Raw genomic sequence first — 17,588 nt, forward strand, 5'->3', positions numbered from 1 at the left:
AGTGAGGGGGAAACTGCCAAACACAAAAAAACAACCTGGTTTTAGTATCCACACATTAGCTACACCACAATTAGTTTATTATTTAGGAGAGTGGTGTGGTTTAATCCTGATGTTACTTTTCAGTGTTGAACTATAAATATCTTGGTTTAACTTCTCAAAGTTAATTTTTTGCTTAATTATTTTCAAACCCTCTATTTTTAAGCCACCTTGTATGTCCAATTTACCTAGCTTTCTTGTCTGCAGACAGCCATTTATGGAGAGGGGCTTTTGAAAGTCGTGGTCAATGTAAAAATAACCCGCTGTCATCTTGTGACGGTCATGTTTTTTCTCAACGGATGCCATTACAAACATTTTCAACCTGTTCTTCCTCTCTCTCCATCTCTCAGTTTGCAAAACACGAGTAGCCCATGGAACCAACTCTCACGAGGTAAGAGCCACCAGGGTCATGGTGGGGAAGGGGGATACCTAGTCAGTTGCACAACTGAATGTATTCAACTGAAATGTGTCTTCTGCATTTAACCCAATCCCTCTGAATCAGAGAGGTGCGGGGGGGGGCTGCCTTAATCGACCTCCACGTCATCATCACCTGGGGAACAGTTGTTGGTTAACTGTGTTGCTCAAGGGCAGATATTTCTTTACACCTTGCCGGCTCAGGGATTCGAACCAGACCTTTCGGTTACTAGCCCCAACGCTCTTAATCGCTAGGCAACCTGCGCTTAGGGTCACAGATTAATCACACCCTCGATCGTTAGCTGAATCCCTGTAATCCATTAGTGTCTCTAACTAGATAATCATTTAACACATCAAACACTCTACAGTTCTGTCAGTCCAATCAATAGCCGCTTCTCCGTCCGGCCATATGGTTAACATTCATACATGTTTCTGTCATTGAACCAGTCAAGTCAGTGGAAACGGGTGAAATGGATGTTATGGTATATGGACAAGTTTATGAATTAAATGAGATGAACTGTATTGATGACCCCTTCTCCCTCTCCACAGATGGCCATCATCTTCAGTGAGGAGGACCTGAAGGATGTGAAGCCTCCGTGTGTGATCCAGAGCTTCATCAACCACAACGCGGTGCTCTACAAGGTGTTTGTGGTGGGGGAGTCCTACACACTGGTGGAGAGACCCTCCCTCAAGAACTTCCCCGCTGGACCAGCAGGTGAGGAGGACCCAGGACTTGTCTATTTATGGGCACACAGCGTACCATTTCTGAGGAAAGCCTACAGCACTGCTGTCCTCCTAACAGGCCCAATAAAATACCTCATAAAGGCTTTTAAACATCTTCAAGACTGGACTCCCACTCTCTTTTAAAAAAGGGAGTGCAGTGGATTTGGTTGTTTATAAATGTTGGTCAACTTGTTTTTTCTTTATTTGATTTAATTCTCTAGAGGAAGTGCATGGTGTACAGTCATATCTTATTCCTGTATACCAAACGTCATGAGGCAATCAGAACATTGATTAGGCTGAAGTAATCTGAATGTGGCCCTTTTCCGTGACAGAATAAGCTGCACAATTTGCATCCACTACAGTAGAAGCCCTCATGCAAACCAGTCTGGGCTTCAGTGGAATCGTCGGCTTTTACCTTCTGAAAGAGACTAGGGTCATCCCTGTGTGCTGCAGCACAGTGAAACATGCAGTAAAGTGACCTTCTGAAAGAGACTAGGGTCATCCCTGTGTGCTGCAGCACAGTGAAACATGTAGTAAAGTGACCTTCTGAAAGAGACTAGGGTCATCCCTGTGTGCTGCAGCACAGTGAAACATGCAGTAAAGTGACCTTCTGAAAGAGACTAGGGTCATCCCTGTGTGCTGCAGCACAGTGAAACATGCAGTAAAGTGACTCGACCTGCCACACACGCACCACACCTATGCTACTGTATACACAGAGTGCCGTCCAGGGCGTTGGCCAGGGCGTTGGCCGGATTTAAAACAAACCCGCACTATATATAGAGCAGACCAAATGGATTATAAACAAAGGGAGGAAGAGAAGGGAGGACTGTGTTAGGTAAGGAGAGAGGGGTTGGGTGTTTAAGCACCTCAGTGTTGTGAAAGAGGGCCTGGTGTCAGAAGATAAGGTCCCATCCCACTGCCCACGCTCCCAGCAGAGGTGATATGTGCCTAGGGGTCTTTCCTTCAGCTTTCCTGGGAATGATTTGTGTAGCTAACGCTTCCAGTATTACCACACCCTGGTAGTCCGAGGCCCTGGGCTCGTTTCGGACAAAGTCCTGCTTTACTTCAATCCTTCCTCACCCTCTCCTTCTTTATAAAGCCATCGCTTGGTGTTAGATTGATTTCCAGCCCTACCCAATGTAAAGGGAGTAATCCATTTGTCTTGTTAGAACCTTGCTACAAGGCACACATTTGTAATCATTGTCTGTTTTTGCTTGAGAGAACCCCCTGCGCTGAGTCAGACCAAATTACCAGCCATATCCCCATTACCAGCTACATGACTGGTAATGGGGATATACATTGTGTACAAAACATTGTTGAAACACACAGGAAACTGTTGAGCGAGAAACCCAGAAGCATTGCAGTTTGAAGTGGATTTAAAAAGGGACCTCCTAAGGGTTCATAGCTGTCACCTGGTCAGTCTGTCATGGAACGAGTCCGTAACGTTTAGTACACTCAGTTTATTAAGGCCATTGAAATGGAGTGATGTAATGGTCATACATCACTCCAAGTAGGAGTTGTGCGTAAGAGATGTATTTTTTTGACAGACATGATGTTTTATTTTCATGTGTTAAATTATCCAAATTCTTCATTAGGCTTTACTTTGGCTTTAGTGTTTGTTTTTATAATGATTAGAGATGGTTAAGATAATTGAGCAGCACATGTGGATACATGTGAGGAATGAATGGATCTTGCATGCTTGTTGGAGGGAATAGAGCACCCCTCTAACACTCAAACAAAAATATTATTCATGGGATTTCTGGTAAAGTAATCTTAAGGACACATGCACGCAAGGCCAAAGGCAGCTAATATACGCAAGCCTAGAATTTATTTGATGTTAACATCACTGTCAATTTTTTTATTGCGCAGTATCTTCCCATTAGTGCACTTGAACTTGAATGTGATACTGGTACCACTTCATTCATTGTTTATGGCTGCTCCTGTGCCTTTGTTTCCATCAACCAGTGGACTTTGCTGGACATTTGTCGCTCAAATGAGTTTTTGCTACCTCCTAGTGCCTGAGATGAGAACTGTACACCCGTAACAAATAGTTCAGTGGAGGTAATGTGTCATCTGACTAAAGTACATGTTTTCTCCATTACAGACAGAAAAGCAATTTTCTTCAACAGTCATAATGTATCAAAGCCAGAGTCCTCTTCAGACCTGACCTCTGTAAGTACAATACATTAACATACTTAAAATCACTAAAATCAAATCACCTATATCTGTTTAAAACCAGTGTTATCTAGTTCAGTAGACTCAGACTTAGTTTTCTTCCTGCCACAGAGGGACAACGTGGAGGGGGTGTCCCAGCCACCCAGTGATGATGTCATCAGAGAGCTGTCCAGGTCTTTGCGACAGGCGCTGGGCGTGTCCTTGTTTGGCATCGACGTCATCATCAACAACCTCACGGGACAACACGCCGTCATCGACATCAATGCATTCCCTGGTGAGTGGTTTGTTCCTCTGCCGTAGGGAGTAGGAGTAGATGTGTGTTTCTGTTGAAGTCTACGATGGATGGGGATTCATACTCAGTTTTACCATCTCTACCAGTATGTCATCTCAAGTCTTTGAGAGATTGCTTTAAGGCATTGATAGCCTACGTGACATGGTCTTGCTTGGAGACGGAGACTCAGTGTCTCGGAGAGAGTAAGCTCAACAATGATGTCATCAGCAGTCTTAAATGAGCATTGAGCACGCTCAGAGGCGAGTCTAGCATGCCTCTCTTGACTAGGGCCGTCGCTATGGTAACACTGTTCTCGGGTTGCACTCTGTTGCCACCTTTGACGGTTGGAGTGTGAGGAGAATGGTACTGAGCTAATCCCTACTCTCACAAACATTCACCCTTTGTGCCTCAAGGACAGAAGCTAGGCAGTCAAAATACAAGCAAGAAGTCCTAAAATAACTACAAGACCATTTTATTCTTTAGTCTTTCATTCATTTACCTCTACTGTACTGTTACCATCAGCTTCCTCCTGTATTGGAGGTGGGATATAAGCATCGGTAAGCCATGTCTCAAGGCTCACCCTCTTCTCTCCAGGTTACGAGGGTGTCCCAGAGTTCTTCAACGACCTCCTGACCCACATCACCAGTGTGCTTCAGGCTCACTCCCCCGACAGCCCCCCAGCCAGCGGGCAGCCCAAAAGCCTGGCATCCAGCCATACCCCCATCGCTACGGTGCCCACAGCCCCGGACTCCCCAGGCTGCTGCAGCATGCTGGGGAAGGACGCCAGCAGCAACCCCTGGATCGTGGAGGGGGATGGGAACCTGAAGGGCCCCCGCCAGAGACTGGGCTGTAACTCAGCCATGTCCCCCAACTTCCAGCAACATTGTGTGTCCACGATAGCCACCAAGGCTTCCTCCCAATGACTGCCATCCTCTTCCCCCTTAGCCCCCACCCTGTTCTAACCGTGAACAAAAACAGATGATGATAATGGTGACGATAATGAATAATAATCATAATAATTATGATATTAAGTATAATATATCTGTAATCTAAAACCAACTTTTTCTATGTAGATCTTGATGGTGATTGGGTCTTTGATCTTTTCTTTTCTGCCTTTTGGATTTTTTTTGTTTGGTTTAATAAGACTTACAGTAATGTGAACTTTTGGGAACTCTGCTTGCTTAGTTGCTGATTTAGTTTCTCTCTGTGAAATCTCTGTAATCAAGTGGTCCACATGAAGTGGTTGGGGGACTAGCCATGTCTGACCTTTGACTGCAGCAGTAAAGAAAAGGGCAATTAAACATATGCTCCAGGCACACAGGCACGTTCACACATTTCCTGCATTTAAACTCACTAGTGATGTGTGTCTGAATGCCACTCTGTCATGTGTGGTTAGGGTAGAAGGGATATATGGCTAGAGGTTTGTCTGTATTCTAATACTCCTCCACTGGTTTGGACCAGCTGCCTGTGCTAACTGACTTAAAGCAGAAGAGCCCACTCTGTCATTTCCAAAGTTGCAAGAAAGTCATTGGGATCTTGGTGGACATTAGATTAGGGCGATATCTATCGTCTTTTAAGGTATACCGGTATGGATCCTCATACCAGTATGGATTTTTACAAAACCGTCAAACTCATTCTACCGAGGGCCGAGTGTCTGCAGGTTTTTGCTCTTCCCTTGTACTTGATTAATTAAGGTCACTAATTAGTAGTGGGGTGGCAGGTAGCCTAGTGGATAGTGTTGGGTCAGTAACCGAAAGGTTGCTGGATTGAATCCGAGCTGACACAGTAAAAAATCTGTCATTCTGCCCCTGAGCAGGGCTGTTAATTCACTGTTCCCCGGAAGCCAAAGACGTGGATGTCGATTAAGGCAGCCCCCCCGCACCTTTCTGATTCAGGGGAGTTGGGTTAAACGCAGAAGACACATTTCAGTTGAAGGCATTCAGTTCTACAACTGACTAGGTATCCCCCTTTCCCCTTGTGAGGAACTCCCCTCACCTGGTTTTCTAGGTCTTAATTGAAAGGAAAAACCAAAAACCGGCAGACATTTGGCCCTCTGTGGAATGAGTTTGACACCGAAGGTCTATAACGAGCTGTTGATACAGTGCTATATAAATGAAAATGTGGGACTACTTCACTATCAGTGTTGTCCTAGTTTAGTTGTCTATATAACAATCAGCATGGAGAAATGTTTTTGTTGGTTGCCATCCTAGGGTCATGCACTACTCATAAAACATATTCAGAACTTTCATTATTCAGAAACTAAAATTCTGTCAAATACCGCCATAGCATCAAAATCGGGAAAGATATTGTGATAACATATATTGGCCAAGTTGCCCAGCCCTACATTAGATACAATTTAAATTGAACGCTGTTTACTTTCTTGTGTGCCATCTTATTGGCAAGGCTCTTGTCATGTCAATTTCATAGTCTTCACAACTACAGAAAAGATTTTATATCAAGATATATGTAGCACGAAAGTCTGAAAATGCCTGAATAATCCTTTTGATCACACCTGATTTATAAACATTTGTCAGCAGTAAAGGGGGAAAAAAGAAATCTCTTCATGTGACCAAGTTAAATATGGAATGTTTATAAAGGCCTTTGAGTGTTTATGTCAGATGTGGTTGAGGTTTATACAGGTGTTTTATGCAAGTACTAAGAAGTCCATGTCCCTGCTTCTCAACTTGATTTGCGTTCCTCCAGCTGAAAGATGAGGATCACATTCCGTTTGTATATGTGGGTGTTTTCGAGAAGAATTCCAATGCTTTAGTGAAAATAACCTGACTGTCACACAGTACTGTTTTATGGACTTGAAATGACTGGACACAGGAAACTCTCCCTCCATTACGACTCAATGGAACGTCTGGGCCTCTTTAAAAACGGTATGTTCAATTGGTATTGAACACACTAAATCGGCAAGTTTATTTTTGTGACCATTAAATTAATTGTTCTTGATTACAATGCTAAGGATATTTTTGTTTGTTTTTACTTTCAGCCTTATTGACAGCAGACTCCTGCACCTATTAAACAGTGAAACAACCTGTAGTCCACCTGCTGCGCTCTCTTGTATAGCTGGTATCGACAGACGCCAAACTCCCTGTCTGAATCCTATTGTCCAGCTGCTGTGTCCTTTTGAGGTGGCACAAAATAAGAGAACATCTCATTTGCTCCTAATGTTCACTGTGAGAGAACCATTTAGTTTTTACTTCTATTTGACTGAAATGTAAATGTTAACATCTTTGTCATGATTTCCTAAGAACAATTTATTTAGCGATTTTATGGGGGGAAATTATTTTTTTATTAAATGGAGAGTGAGCAAGTTGAACAAACAATGGATGTTTGTCAGATGAGTAGTGAAATAGTTGGTTGGCAAATGAAACTATCTTCAGAACTTCGAGACCAAGCAGCTTCGTTGCCACTGTCGTCACCCTTAGTAAGCATCCAGTTGAAGTGCAAGGAAAAGAGTACAGGGCTGCCAACTCAATGTAAAAACAATAGGGCATTTACTTGAGCACAGGCTTAGTCCTTCAGCATGTACGTAGAATAAGTAGGCTAGCAAATTGAATCGACACAGAGGTTACTTAGCCCCAATGGCCTAGTGACAATGACTGACAATCTAAACCGTTTAGCCATTCCACCTGCAGCCCTCCGGGACTAGCGTTGAGTAGCAATGCTCCTAAAGCCTTTCCGAGTGAAGACACAGATCCTCAACCCTGTAAACAGTGACAAAGGAGAGGATGTCTTAACCAAGCCATGCCCAGTATGTTGTGAAAACACTGACATTTCTGTACACAACTATACTGTGTCTCGCATTGTTTTTCATTGTGCTTCTAAATGGGAAATAAATATTACCCCTACTTACAACCTTTATCATTTTTTTCACCCTGACAATGTCATTGTGCTTTCATCTGAAAATGTTATGTATCAGTTCTTTAAAGAAACTAATTCAAAACAATTACTTTAATGTCTCAACCAACAAGGGAAAAAATAATCCCCCCCTTTTTAAATAACCAATATTGTTGAGAAATTGCCATTACTATTCTAGTACTTCAGCCCAGATAATGAGAAACAGTCTAAGTTATTAAATTAATTCCCACAATGTTGTATTGGGTTTCTCACGCTTGATAGGCCTCATGTTCATGTCCTGCATATCAATACCATACACCAGTAAGGTACGCTAACATAACAGCTCATCCTTTAATATTTTAGTTTGTTGTAAACATTTACCCAGTCATGCTGTTGCAAGTGAGAAATAACAAAAGACCCCTGCACACCAAAGTGCGACTGAACTCTACCCAGCCTGCAGATGTTTATTGCTTCAGCTTTTATGCACCTGACATTTCATGTAGACTATGGTTTGACAACGTAGAAAATTACAATTACAAGATTACTGTACAACATGGGCACTTTATAAAATATATATTTTCATAATTTTGTCATCTGTACATAAAAACACTATTTACAAGCACACTTGAGAGGTATGTATGTCATGGTATAAAGCCTATAATAGTGTCTCCTCCCTGCAACAGCATTGTACTGGGACGTTGCAATGCTGCTGAGGTTGTTTGATTCAGCGGCGTGCTGCTGGACTGGCTAACAGGCCCAGGATGGTGGAGAGACAGTGCAGCTTCTCCTTCACAAGCTCTGGCAACTTCTCATTCTCTTTGTACCTGGAGCAACAAGCAGGAACATGTCAGCAAAAAGGGGTTGACAACTACCATTTCTCAAATACAGAGAATCATTTTATATCAAAATGACAAAAGATGGACATTGACATAGCACTGTATGAAAGGGTGGTGAAGTCATGGGTCAGTGTGCTGTGTAAGTGTTCAGTACCTGGTGGTCCGTCCCTCTGGGGACGTGTAGGCAATACAAGAGACCCCTGCCTGCACCACCAGCTGGGAGCCATCGTTGAACTGCACCCACACCTCTCCACTGGTCAGCTGTGAGGCCCAACCAATGTTTTGCACAAAGACTGACTTAAGCACTTTCCCTGTGTTGGTTGTGTGGTCTTGTTTGACCGACAGCGGAGAGCAGTTTTTGTTCACGCTAGCCGAGGTGAAGTCAGACCCATCATATGAGATCATCTGAAGATTAGAGAAGAGAAAAAGATTCAACAACAAAAAAAAAAAAACACCAGAAATATCTTACACTTCCAAAATAAAAATGGATGGAATAAATAGCTTAGTTGATAGAATGTGAAATGTTGCTTCAGGAGAAACTCACAGAGGGAGTAATGTGTAGGTGCTTGGGCGGTGATGCCACATCTACAGGGGCAACACCGCCCAAGGGGCAGGGGGAGTCTGGGTTGGCAGGTCTTCTGGGAGGGATAAACAGAGGCGCAAGATTAGTGACAAGGACTGGGACTACCTGACACCCTAGACCCACTCCATTTTGTTTACTGCCCCAATAGGTCCACAGACGCAACCACACTGCACCCTGCCCTAACCCATCTGGACAAAAGGAATACCTATGTGAGAATGCTGTTCATCGACTACAGCTCAGCATTTAACACCATTGTACCCTCCAAACTCGAGACCCTGGACCCCACCCTGTGCAACTGGGTCCTGGACTTTCTGACAGGATGCCCCCAGGTGGTAAGGGTAGGTAACAACATCTCCACCCCGCTGATCCTCAACACTGGGGCCCCACAAGGGTGCGTTCTGAGCCCTCTCCTGTACTCCCTGTTCACCCACGACTGCGTGGCCATGCACACCTCCAACTCAATCATCAAGTTTACGGTGAGGGCCCTCGGAGTGTGGTGTCAGGAAAATAACCTCACACTCAACGTCAACAAAACAAAGGAGATGATCGTGGACTTCAGGAAACAGCAGAGGGAGCACTCCCCTATCCACATCGACGGGACAGTAGTGGAGAAGGTGGAAAGTTTTAAGTTCCTCGGCGTACACATCACGGATAAACTGAATTGGTTCACCCACACAGACAGCCTGGTGAAGAAGGAGCAGCGCCTCTTCAACCTCAGGAGGCTGAAGAAATTCGGCTTGTCATCAAAAGCACTCAAGCTTTTACAGATGCACAACCAAGAGCATCCTGTCGGGCTGTATCACCGTCTGGTACGGCAACTGCTCCACCCACAACCGTAAGGCTCTCCAGAGGGTAGTGAGGTCTGCACAACGCATCACCGGGGGCAAACTACCTGCCCTCCAGGACACCTACACCACCCGATGTCACAGGAATGCCATAAAGATCATCAAGGACAACAACCACCCGAGCCACTGCCTGTTCACCCCGCTATCATCCAGAAGGCGAGGTCAGTACAGGTGCATCAAAGCTGGGACCGAGAGACTGAAAAACAGCTTCTATCTCAAGGCCATCAGACTGTTAAACAGCCACCACTAAGATTCTGTGACTGCTGCCAACATACTGACTCAACACCAGCCACTTTAATTATGGAAAAATGTATGTAAAAATGTATCACTAGCCACTTTAAACAATGCCAGTTAATATAATGTTTAGATACCCTACATTACTCATCCCATACTGTACTCGATACCATCTACTGCATCATGCCTATGCCGTTCTGTACCATCACTCATTCATATATTTTTATGTACATATTCTTCATCCCTTCACACGTGTGTGTATAAGGTAGTTGTGAAATTGTTAGGTTAGATTACTCGTTGTTTATTACTGCATTGTCGGAACTAGAAGCACAAGCATTTCGCTACACTCGCATTAACATCTGCTAACCATGTGTATGTGAAAAATAAAATTGGATTTGATTTGACTGACAGGTGACTGGATATCTCAACAAACTGACTGATTAGGAGGCAAAGTATGGCTGACTGATTAGAACTGAAATAGTGTCTGCATTCTGCAACATGGTGCTTTCTTTAAAGGGAAATGTCAAAAGAATGTAGCTTCATATTCATCACTTCCAGCACCACCACAACATCAACATATGTATGTGAAAATGGAACGTTTATATGTTTTGTAGTAAAAAAAGAGAGGAAGATAAGTGTTTCCAATGACATCAATGAGCTTCATGTGATTTTAACCAATTATGAGAAGGCATTTCCTACTAATTGTCTAATTGGTTGATGATGTCATTGGAAACACTTATCTTCCTCTCTTTTTTACTACAAAACATAGAAATGCACCATTTTCACATATGTTGATGTTGGGGTGGTACTGGAGATGAAGTTGAACATTTTAGAAATGAAGTGCTTCCAAACATGACAATGTCCTGCATTAACAGACAGTCATGGCTCTCTTGCTCACCGGCCGAGGGTGATGGGGAAGAAGGGAGTGCTCTTGGCACAGCGCTGCTCCTCTGCAGTGATTGCCGTCTCTAGAGACAGACACATACTGTGGCCCTCGTCAGACAGCTTCACGTACAGCCTGCTCTCTGGACTGAGGCCACTCAGACCCACCTCTCCCTTCACCGTGTACGACTTCCCACTCTTCTCCACCACACGGACCAGCTCTGACGTCTTGTGGGTTTTTGCTCCTGTCACAGCATAGAGGACCACAGGTCAGGATTATTTAGTTTAACTGTGCAACAACAACTTTTCAATCTCAGAAGGAAAATACACCTTATCCTTCAAGGTCATTATGTTTCATATAATTGATGCTTTCTAAATGATCCTCACCATCGTAGAAGCACATCTCAAGGTCTGCATTAGGGGAGTTCTCCATCAGCATACATTTACCATACTTGGTATAGAGGGTAACTTTGGGAGTCTTGGATTTTACCAGCTGCACAAACTTGGAGGCATACTGGTATTTCTTCCAGTACTTCTCTATTGAAGACAGAGGACAAAGGTTAGTTGAAATCAGATTTCTAACATATTTATCGAATTGTGGTTTTAGATCTTTTTTATTTTACCCCCTTTTTTCGATCTTGTCTCATCGCTGCAACTTTCCAACGGGCTCGGGAGAGGCATGCGTCCTCTAAAACATGACCCGCCTAACCGCGCTCCTTAACACCCGCCAGCTTAACCCAGAAGCCAGCCGCACCACTGTGTCTGAGAAAACACAGTTCAACTGGAGACCGGAGTCAGCCCGCAGGCACCCGGCCCGCCACAAGGAGTCGAGCGCGATGAGCCAAGGAAAGCCCCACCTGCCAAACCCTCCCCCAACCCGGACGACGCTGGGCCAATTGTGCGCTGTCCTATGGGACTCCCGGCCAATGCCGGTTGTGGCACAGCCCAGGAATGAACCCAGGTCTGTAGTAATGGATCTAGTACTGCATGCGATGCAGTGCCTTAAACTGGTGTGCCAATCAGGAGACCCCAAATTGTGGTTTTTAAATCATGTCACTGCGAGATGTCACTGTCTGGTATTGAGGTGTACCCGGTAGGTCCTCATAGCTGCAGATCAAGATGTCTTCAGGGGGAGCAGGGGGGCGGTCTAGCACAGGAAAACCCTTCCCCTCATTGGGCTGGTAAATAGTGACCTACAGGATCATGGTCAAAGGGTGACATTAGTGTTTTGCCATTATTTCACAGACATACCATGATACATCTTCTCTGAAGGTTATGAAGTGTTGTGTTATTCCTAAAACTCACCATCAAACCATCACAGGATATCCTGAGGACCTCTTTGCCCCTCTCCTGGGGGCCCTGGCCCTTGAGAAGCTCCATACACACCTCTCCTGTATCCAGAATGCTCACCTGGGGAGAAGGAGACGGAAGCCACAGCTGTAGGGCAGGCAGGCATTGAAAGCAGATCAGTTGAATAGACAGGGGGATAACTAGGGTGTACGTCTGTCTTACCACAGCGTTTTTAGTCTTCTGTCTGATGGATTTCAGTCTTGAGGCACACAAAGGAGGGAGCACATTTCTCAGGGACTTTTTCTCCTTTTCTACACTTGGTTTGGATAGACTCTGCAGCTCTTCCCCATGACCGGGTTGCCCATTCTCCCTGTAGGAGTCAGTGTTTGAGGTGTTGCAGTGGAGGTGAGGACTGGTGCCTCTGCCTGCCGGTTTGTCACTCCAGGTGTTGTGTACACCTAGAGGATCCCTGCCACTATGGAAACTGCCACTGCTGCTGTGAGAGGTGACATCCGTGGGCCTTGGAAACTGGCCTAGTGAGGCAGGATGAACAAACAATGCGGTCAAGCTTGTGAGAAAATCTTTATTTTAGAGCTTTTAAATCTTTACATTGGGATATAAGATTAAGATACAGCAAAGAAACAAGTAGGTGTACTATACTTTCTTTACTGAACCAATTCTGTACACCTTCTGACTCTTTTAACTGCAGGTTTAGTGGATGTGGTGGTTGTATGGAATATGAACATCCTGAGCTGAGGAAATAAAGGGTACATACATGTATCAGGTAGTCAGACAGACACAGCCATCTTAATAAATAAATAAAACATTCTATTAATTACATCACACTGGGGCCACATCTTACCTGGCTGTCTGTTTGACAGGCACCGATGGGAGCCTTCCATGCTCTGCGAAGGGTTGTGGAGTGTCCTTGTAGCTGGAGGACATGGGAAAGGCCAGTCTCTCCGACCCAGTCAGCATCTCCTCAGAGTGGCATCTCTCCAGCTCTGCCTGCCCCATCCCCTGGGATGGAGTGACAGAGGAGCTAGACCGGTCTGAGGAGTGAGTCCTCCGTAGGTACCGGGAGTGGGGCCGTCCACTCTCCCAGCCCAGAACTGCCCTGCTCCTCCCTACTCTGTCGGAGTGCTGCTGCCACTGCTCAACCCCCTCAAAGCAGGCGCTGCTTGGCGGCCGGGGAAATGTGGGGATATGTGCCATGCGGTTGGGCAGGGCAGGTCCGATCACATGCCTGGCTGCTCTCCTCTGGAGACAGCTGCTGCCTGAGGTGGATGAGGTGCAGGCTGTCGAGATGGTGGCGATGCCGCTGTCCATGGAGCCTGGCTCACCAAGGCTCAGCTCCTTGGTCCTGGCAAGCAGGCTTTGGGTCATGAAGGGGTGGTCAAGCACGGCAGACAGGCTGGGCCGCTGCGCAGGGTCCTTCCTCAGCAGCTGATGGATAAGGTCCTGGGCCTCCTTGGACACATGGCTGGGCATGTCATACTCCCCCAGAACCACCTTGTTGAGGGTGTGCTTCACTGTGTCTGTGTCAAATGGGGGCCGGCCCATCAGGAAGGCGTAGAACATACAGCCCAGAGACCAGACATCAGACTCCAGGCCATGGGCACTGTGGGTGGCCACCTCTGGGGAGATGTAGTTGGGTGTGCCACACATGGTGAAGTGCTTCTCGCTGGGGAGCTTCAGCTGGGTGGCCAGGCCAAAGTCAGCTATTTTAAGGTTCATATTGCTCGTCAGCAGCAGGTTGGACAAGGTCAGGTCCCGATGCATGATGCCATGTGTATGCAAGTACAGCATACCTTTCACTATTTGATGCATGAAGTGCTGTGCTGTAACGTGAAAAAAAAAAATGAAAGCAACTGTTATAAAAGGAAATGAGGACAGGTGTCAAGACATGTTAACGTAGATTTCATAAGTTAAGAGATGTATCACTGACGCACTCTAGGGTTGGGCGGTATCCAGATTGTCATACCGTTTCGGTACCATACCGGGGTAGCGTGGGCAATATATCAAATTAATTTCATTAATTCTAATTTATGTTTTTGAGCAATATTCCAAATGCCTGAATTGTAGAATCAAGTTTTTTTGTAAATACATTTTTTTATGACCGTTTATGTCCGCTTTTTGGTCTTGTCTGCTCCATCTGTGCTGTGCACCTTCCCATTTACACCAGAGATCTGTATATAATGACGAGATGCTCATGTTTCCGCCCTAACAATGGGTGTCATTGTCCCAAAGGCGGGAAGGCAGGCGACAAGCTTAGGTTCAAAATAAGCGCATAGAAACGCACAGGGCTTATTAGAACCCTACCACTCAAAACAACAAAGATGAGAGATCACTTCTTCCTCTCTGACAAACAGTTTCAACTCGCTATTTGCATTTGAGTCATATGGATACCAAAACTCACAGAGACATAATGTTACTGTAATAGAGGAGAAGTTAAACAGGGTGTTTGAAAGGTTATGCTAATTTTACAAAATGAAGTTAAAAAAATCTAATTAACAATTACCTTGGCACACAAAACAATTTAGGCAACAGCCACTTAGCGTCCTGACCTGTATAGAATTTATTTTACACATCTTACATGCTGACCACACCGCTCGCATTGCAAAATAAATTTAAACATACATGTTATTCAATTATTGCACCCACACTGCTCGTGCATGCGCCAACGAGCGAAATGCGTTGCCGAGCGTTAAAATAAAAGTCTGTTCTATTTGTGACGCTGAACGCAGTGCAAGTCCTGCCTCTCCCATCTCCTCATTGGTGTATAGAAGGAGATATCACCCATGTGGGTGATTGAAAGATGAACTGAGTTTGGTCGGTGGTCATGGTAACTAAGAAAGTTAGATGCCAATTGCCATAAAGTCCCAAGAAGAAGCCTGGAAGGAGGAGAGATGACTAGAAACAATTTGGTTACCGTTTTATGTGTGGATTAATTGTCTGAGTAGAGGACCTTGTGCATTTCAGGTAAAATCAAATGTATTTATATAGCCCGTCTTACATCAGCTGATATCTCAAAGTGCTGTACAGAAAATAAGAACTCAAAGTTTATATCCCAGGACAAATTAGCTAGCAACAGTAAGCTAGTTAAACAGGACAAATTAGCTAGCAACTGCAAGCTAGCTAGTTAAATTGCCAGAAAATGTATGCTTTTTGACCTGTCCCCAAATTAATATAATTAGTTCAGAGTTTGTTTTGATGTTTCAACCTGCGTGTCTTGATCGCGTTTGGTGTGGGGGGACAAAATCAATTTGTGCACGATGGCGCACGGCCGGTTTGATGTCCGGTGTAAGATTTCTTTTAGTTATACTTAACGCAAAGTCCCCAACAAAAAAAGTATATATTTTTTATTATGGTATATTTTTAAACAGAATTGAAAATCATACTTTTCGAAATACCCCAGTATAAACTGTAGATTGCCCAAGCCTAATGCACTCTCAGGTAAACAATGAGACTGACCATCATCCTCTGAGAAGGGCATCTTCCTGTCTTTCAGGTATCGACTCATCTCTCCATTATGGCACATCTCCAACACCAAGTACACATAGTTACTGTCTTCAAAGTAGTTGTATAGCTGCAAAATAGCAAAATTACAAGCCAAAATGTTATATCAGGGTTAACGCAGTTATGTAAATTAGTAAATAAGACCTTATTAAAGTAGCACCAATTTCAGCACAACAATGATCAGATATGCCAAAACAGGCCCAACAAAGTTCAACCATGCTTACCTCTAGTATTGACGGATGCTTCAATCGACACTGAATCTCCACTTCGTTACTCACGCGCTGGACCATACCAGATTTATGCATGGCTTTTTTGTCAATCTGAACAGAGAGGGGAACGATGGAGATAATTATACAGTGAGCATTATAATACACTGCTTTAGTCTTGTGGTAAACAAACGATTGGTCTTCCACAAAGAGTGACAGCTATCCAGGAACAGAACAGACTGTCTACACTTCCAACAGTCCCCAGGTGACCCCTGGGAGGGGGGCTTAGGAAAAATACAAGACTGCTAAACACCATCTGGTAGTGAGATGGTGATGATGAGCGGTTAAGTCTTCACTGTGTAGCCTGTCAACATTTCTAAACCTGTGATTTGTCTGCTTGCACTTGACAAAAAGTGTGCTGATTGAGCTCTTACATGTGTTTTTAACACATGATACAGGAACAGCATGAAACAAGCTTACATCATAAAAGTAATTGGATGTAGACTGTATAGCACCTTTTTTTTTTATTATTATACGTTCTTACCATTTTGATCGCCACCTCCAAGCCAGTGTTCACTGACTTTGCCCGGTAAACACATGCAAAGGAGCCCTTACCAAGGAGGGTGAGAACTTTGAAATCCTGAAAAAGAGAATGAAAATTTTTTCACATATATGCAATATATAAATCCAAAATCAATAAACTAATATTTACATTGCAACAAATATGACTAGAATATGTCCTATAGCTATGCCTATGTCCTAGAAATGGATTTGGCTGTCAGCTGTTTTTGACAGAGGATGATTCTGATGTGATACCTCAATCTTTAGCTCCTCAGCTGTAAATAAGATTCGCTCCTCATCTTCACTGACTTTGCATTTAGTTGTCAGGTTTTGAAATAAATAATTTAAAACTTTGTCGAACATCTTCTCTCTGATATGTGTCATGTAGCCGACTACAGATACAGTGACTGAGTACTAGACTACACCAACTGTGGCTAATGTTAACGTTACCATTTGGTCGTTATGGATAACCAACCGTCAGAAGTAAAACATCAAAACACCTGTCTCTGTCATATAGCCAACCAAAACCTTTAATTATCCCGGCTCTCTTCCCGCTAATGAGCAGGCGTTGTGGTACCCGTCACCTGGCAACAATAAACCGTTGCGGTAAATCGCAGGGGACATGTCTCAGTCAAAATATACAACAACAACTCGGCTGTAGTAGCCAGTGCTACTAGTTTTAGCCACCAGCTAACTAAATAACAGTTATTCGTCTACGTTGCTGACTACGAATTATGCAAAGTTGGTAACGTTTACAGACAACTGACGTTCGCTTGCTAGCTGCGGGTTAGCCAGCTAACGTTAGCTAGGTCAACAACTCACCTCGATTTTATCGCCGATTGAAACACTCATCTTGCTTATTATTTGTTTTCCCAATCGATACAAAATTCTTATTCAAAACATGTTCATCCAGGTAAACTCATCAGCGGCCATAAACGACCTTTGATAAAATCAAATGAATGTTGCCCCTCCAAAACTTTCGTATTTCTTCCATTTTGAAAATATCCGCCCGTTACCCTCGTGGTCACGTGACTATACACGTCATATAAAAACACGCAAATGTTGCCTTCTCGAGCTAAGGAGAGCTTTCGGGAACAAAAAGCACTAGATGCCTTAAAATAACATGGGGTCCTCCTGTGGAAACAACTTTCTCATCGAGTAACTTGA

The 17,588-nt window shown here is 44.2% G+C and overlaps 2 protein-coding genes across 6 annotated transcripts in view; one reads left to right on the top strand and one right to left on the bottom strand.

Moving 5' to 3' along the window:
* The window catches only part of LOC118362552 (inositol-tetrakisphosphate 1-kinase-like), a 38,981-nt gene extending 31,498 nt beyond the window's left edge, over positions 1-7,483 (top strand). For 3 of the 4 annotated variants that reach the window (XM_035742971.2, XM_035742973.2, XM_035742972.2), the window contains exons 7-11: positions 387-427; positions 1,000-1,165; positions 3,278-3,345; positions 3,460-3,622; positions 4,214-7,483. In XM_035742971.2, the coding sequence (XP_035598864.1) occupies positions 387-427; positions 1,000-1,165; positions 3,278-3,345; positions 3,460-3,622; positions 4,214-4,542 (767 nt within the window). In that variant the 3' untranslated portion in view covers positions 4,543-7,483. The remainder of the gene's footprint in view (positions 1-386; positions 428-999; positions 1,166-3,277; positions 3,346-3,459; positions 3,623-4,213) is intronic. The other variant, XR_004821231.2, reaches the window with a different exon arrangement.
* Positions 7,484-7,889: 406 nt separating this feature from the next.
* On the bottom strand, positions 7,890-17,463 carry plk4 (polo-like kinase 4 (Drosophila)). Of its 2 annotated transcripts, none has more exons than XM_052486280.1 (14): positions 17,244-17,463; positions 16,405-16,500; positions 15,879-15,974; positions 15,610-15,724; positions 12,998-13,976; positions 12,823-12,887; positions 12,358-12,668; positions 12,151-12,255; positions 11,936-12,038; positions 11,233-11,382; positions 10,862-11,090; positions 8,846-8,939; positions 8,456-8,706; positions 7,890-8,289 (listed from the first exon to the last, which is right to left on the bottom strand). In XM_052486280.1, the coding sequence occupies exons 1-14, from the start codon at positions 17,271-17,273 to the stop codon at positions 8,190-8,192; spliced, it is 2,724 nt and encodes a 907-aa protein (XP_052342240.1). In that variant the 5' UTR covers positions 17,274-17,463; the 3' UTR covers positions 7,890-8,189. The 2 variants fall into 2 exon arrangements, with proteins under 2 accessions (XP_052342240.1, XP_035598863.1); XM_035742970.2 differs by having other exon boundaries at positions 12,796-12,887.
* Positions 17,464-17,588: the final 125 nt, after the last annotated feature.

The sequence above is a fragment of the Oncorhynchus keta genome, chromosome 29 (genome assembly GCF_023373465.1).
Source record: "Oncorhynchus keta strain PuntledgeMale-10-30-2019 chromosome 29, Oket_V2, whole genome shotgun sequence".
NCBI lineage: Eukaryota > Metazoa > Chordata > Actinopteri > Salmoniformes > Salmonidae > Oncorhynchus > Oncorhynchus keta.

What these genes read in the sequence shown, in the direction of transcription:
- plk4 (XM_035742970.2), bottom strand. Translation starts at nt 17,273, where the DNA reads ATGAGTGTTTCAATCGGCGATAAAATCGAG. An exon ending in CAATCGGCGATAAAATCGAG is followed by an intron (nt 16,501 to 17,243) that starts GTGAGTTGTTGA and finishes TCTCTTTTTCAG; the next exon opens with GATTTCAAAGTTCTCACCCT. An exon ending in CCTGTCAAACAGACAGCCAG is followed by an intron (nt 12,888 to 12,997) that starts GTAAGATGTGGC and finishes TTATTTCCTCAG; the next exon opens with CTCAGGATGTTCATATTCCA.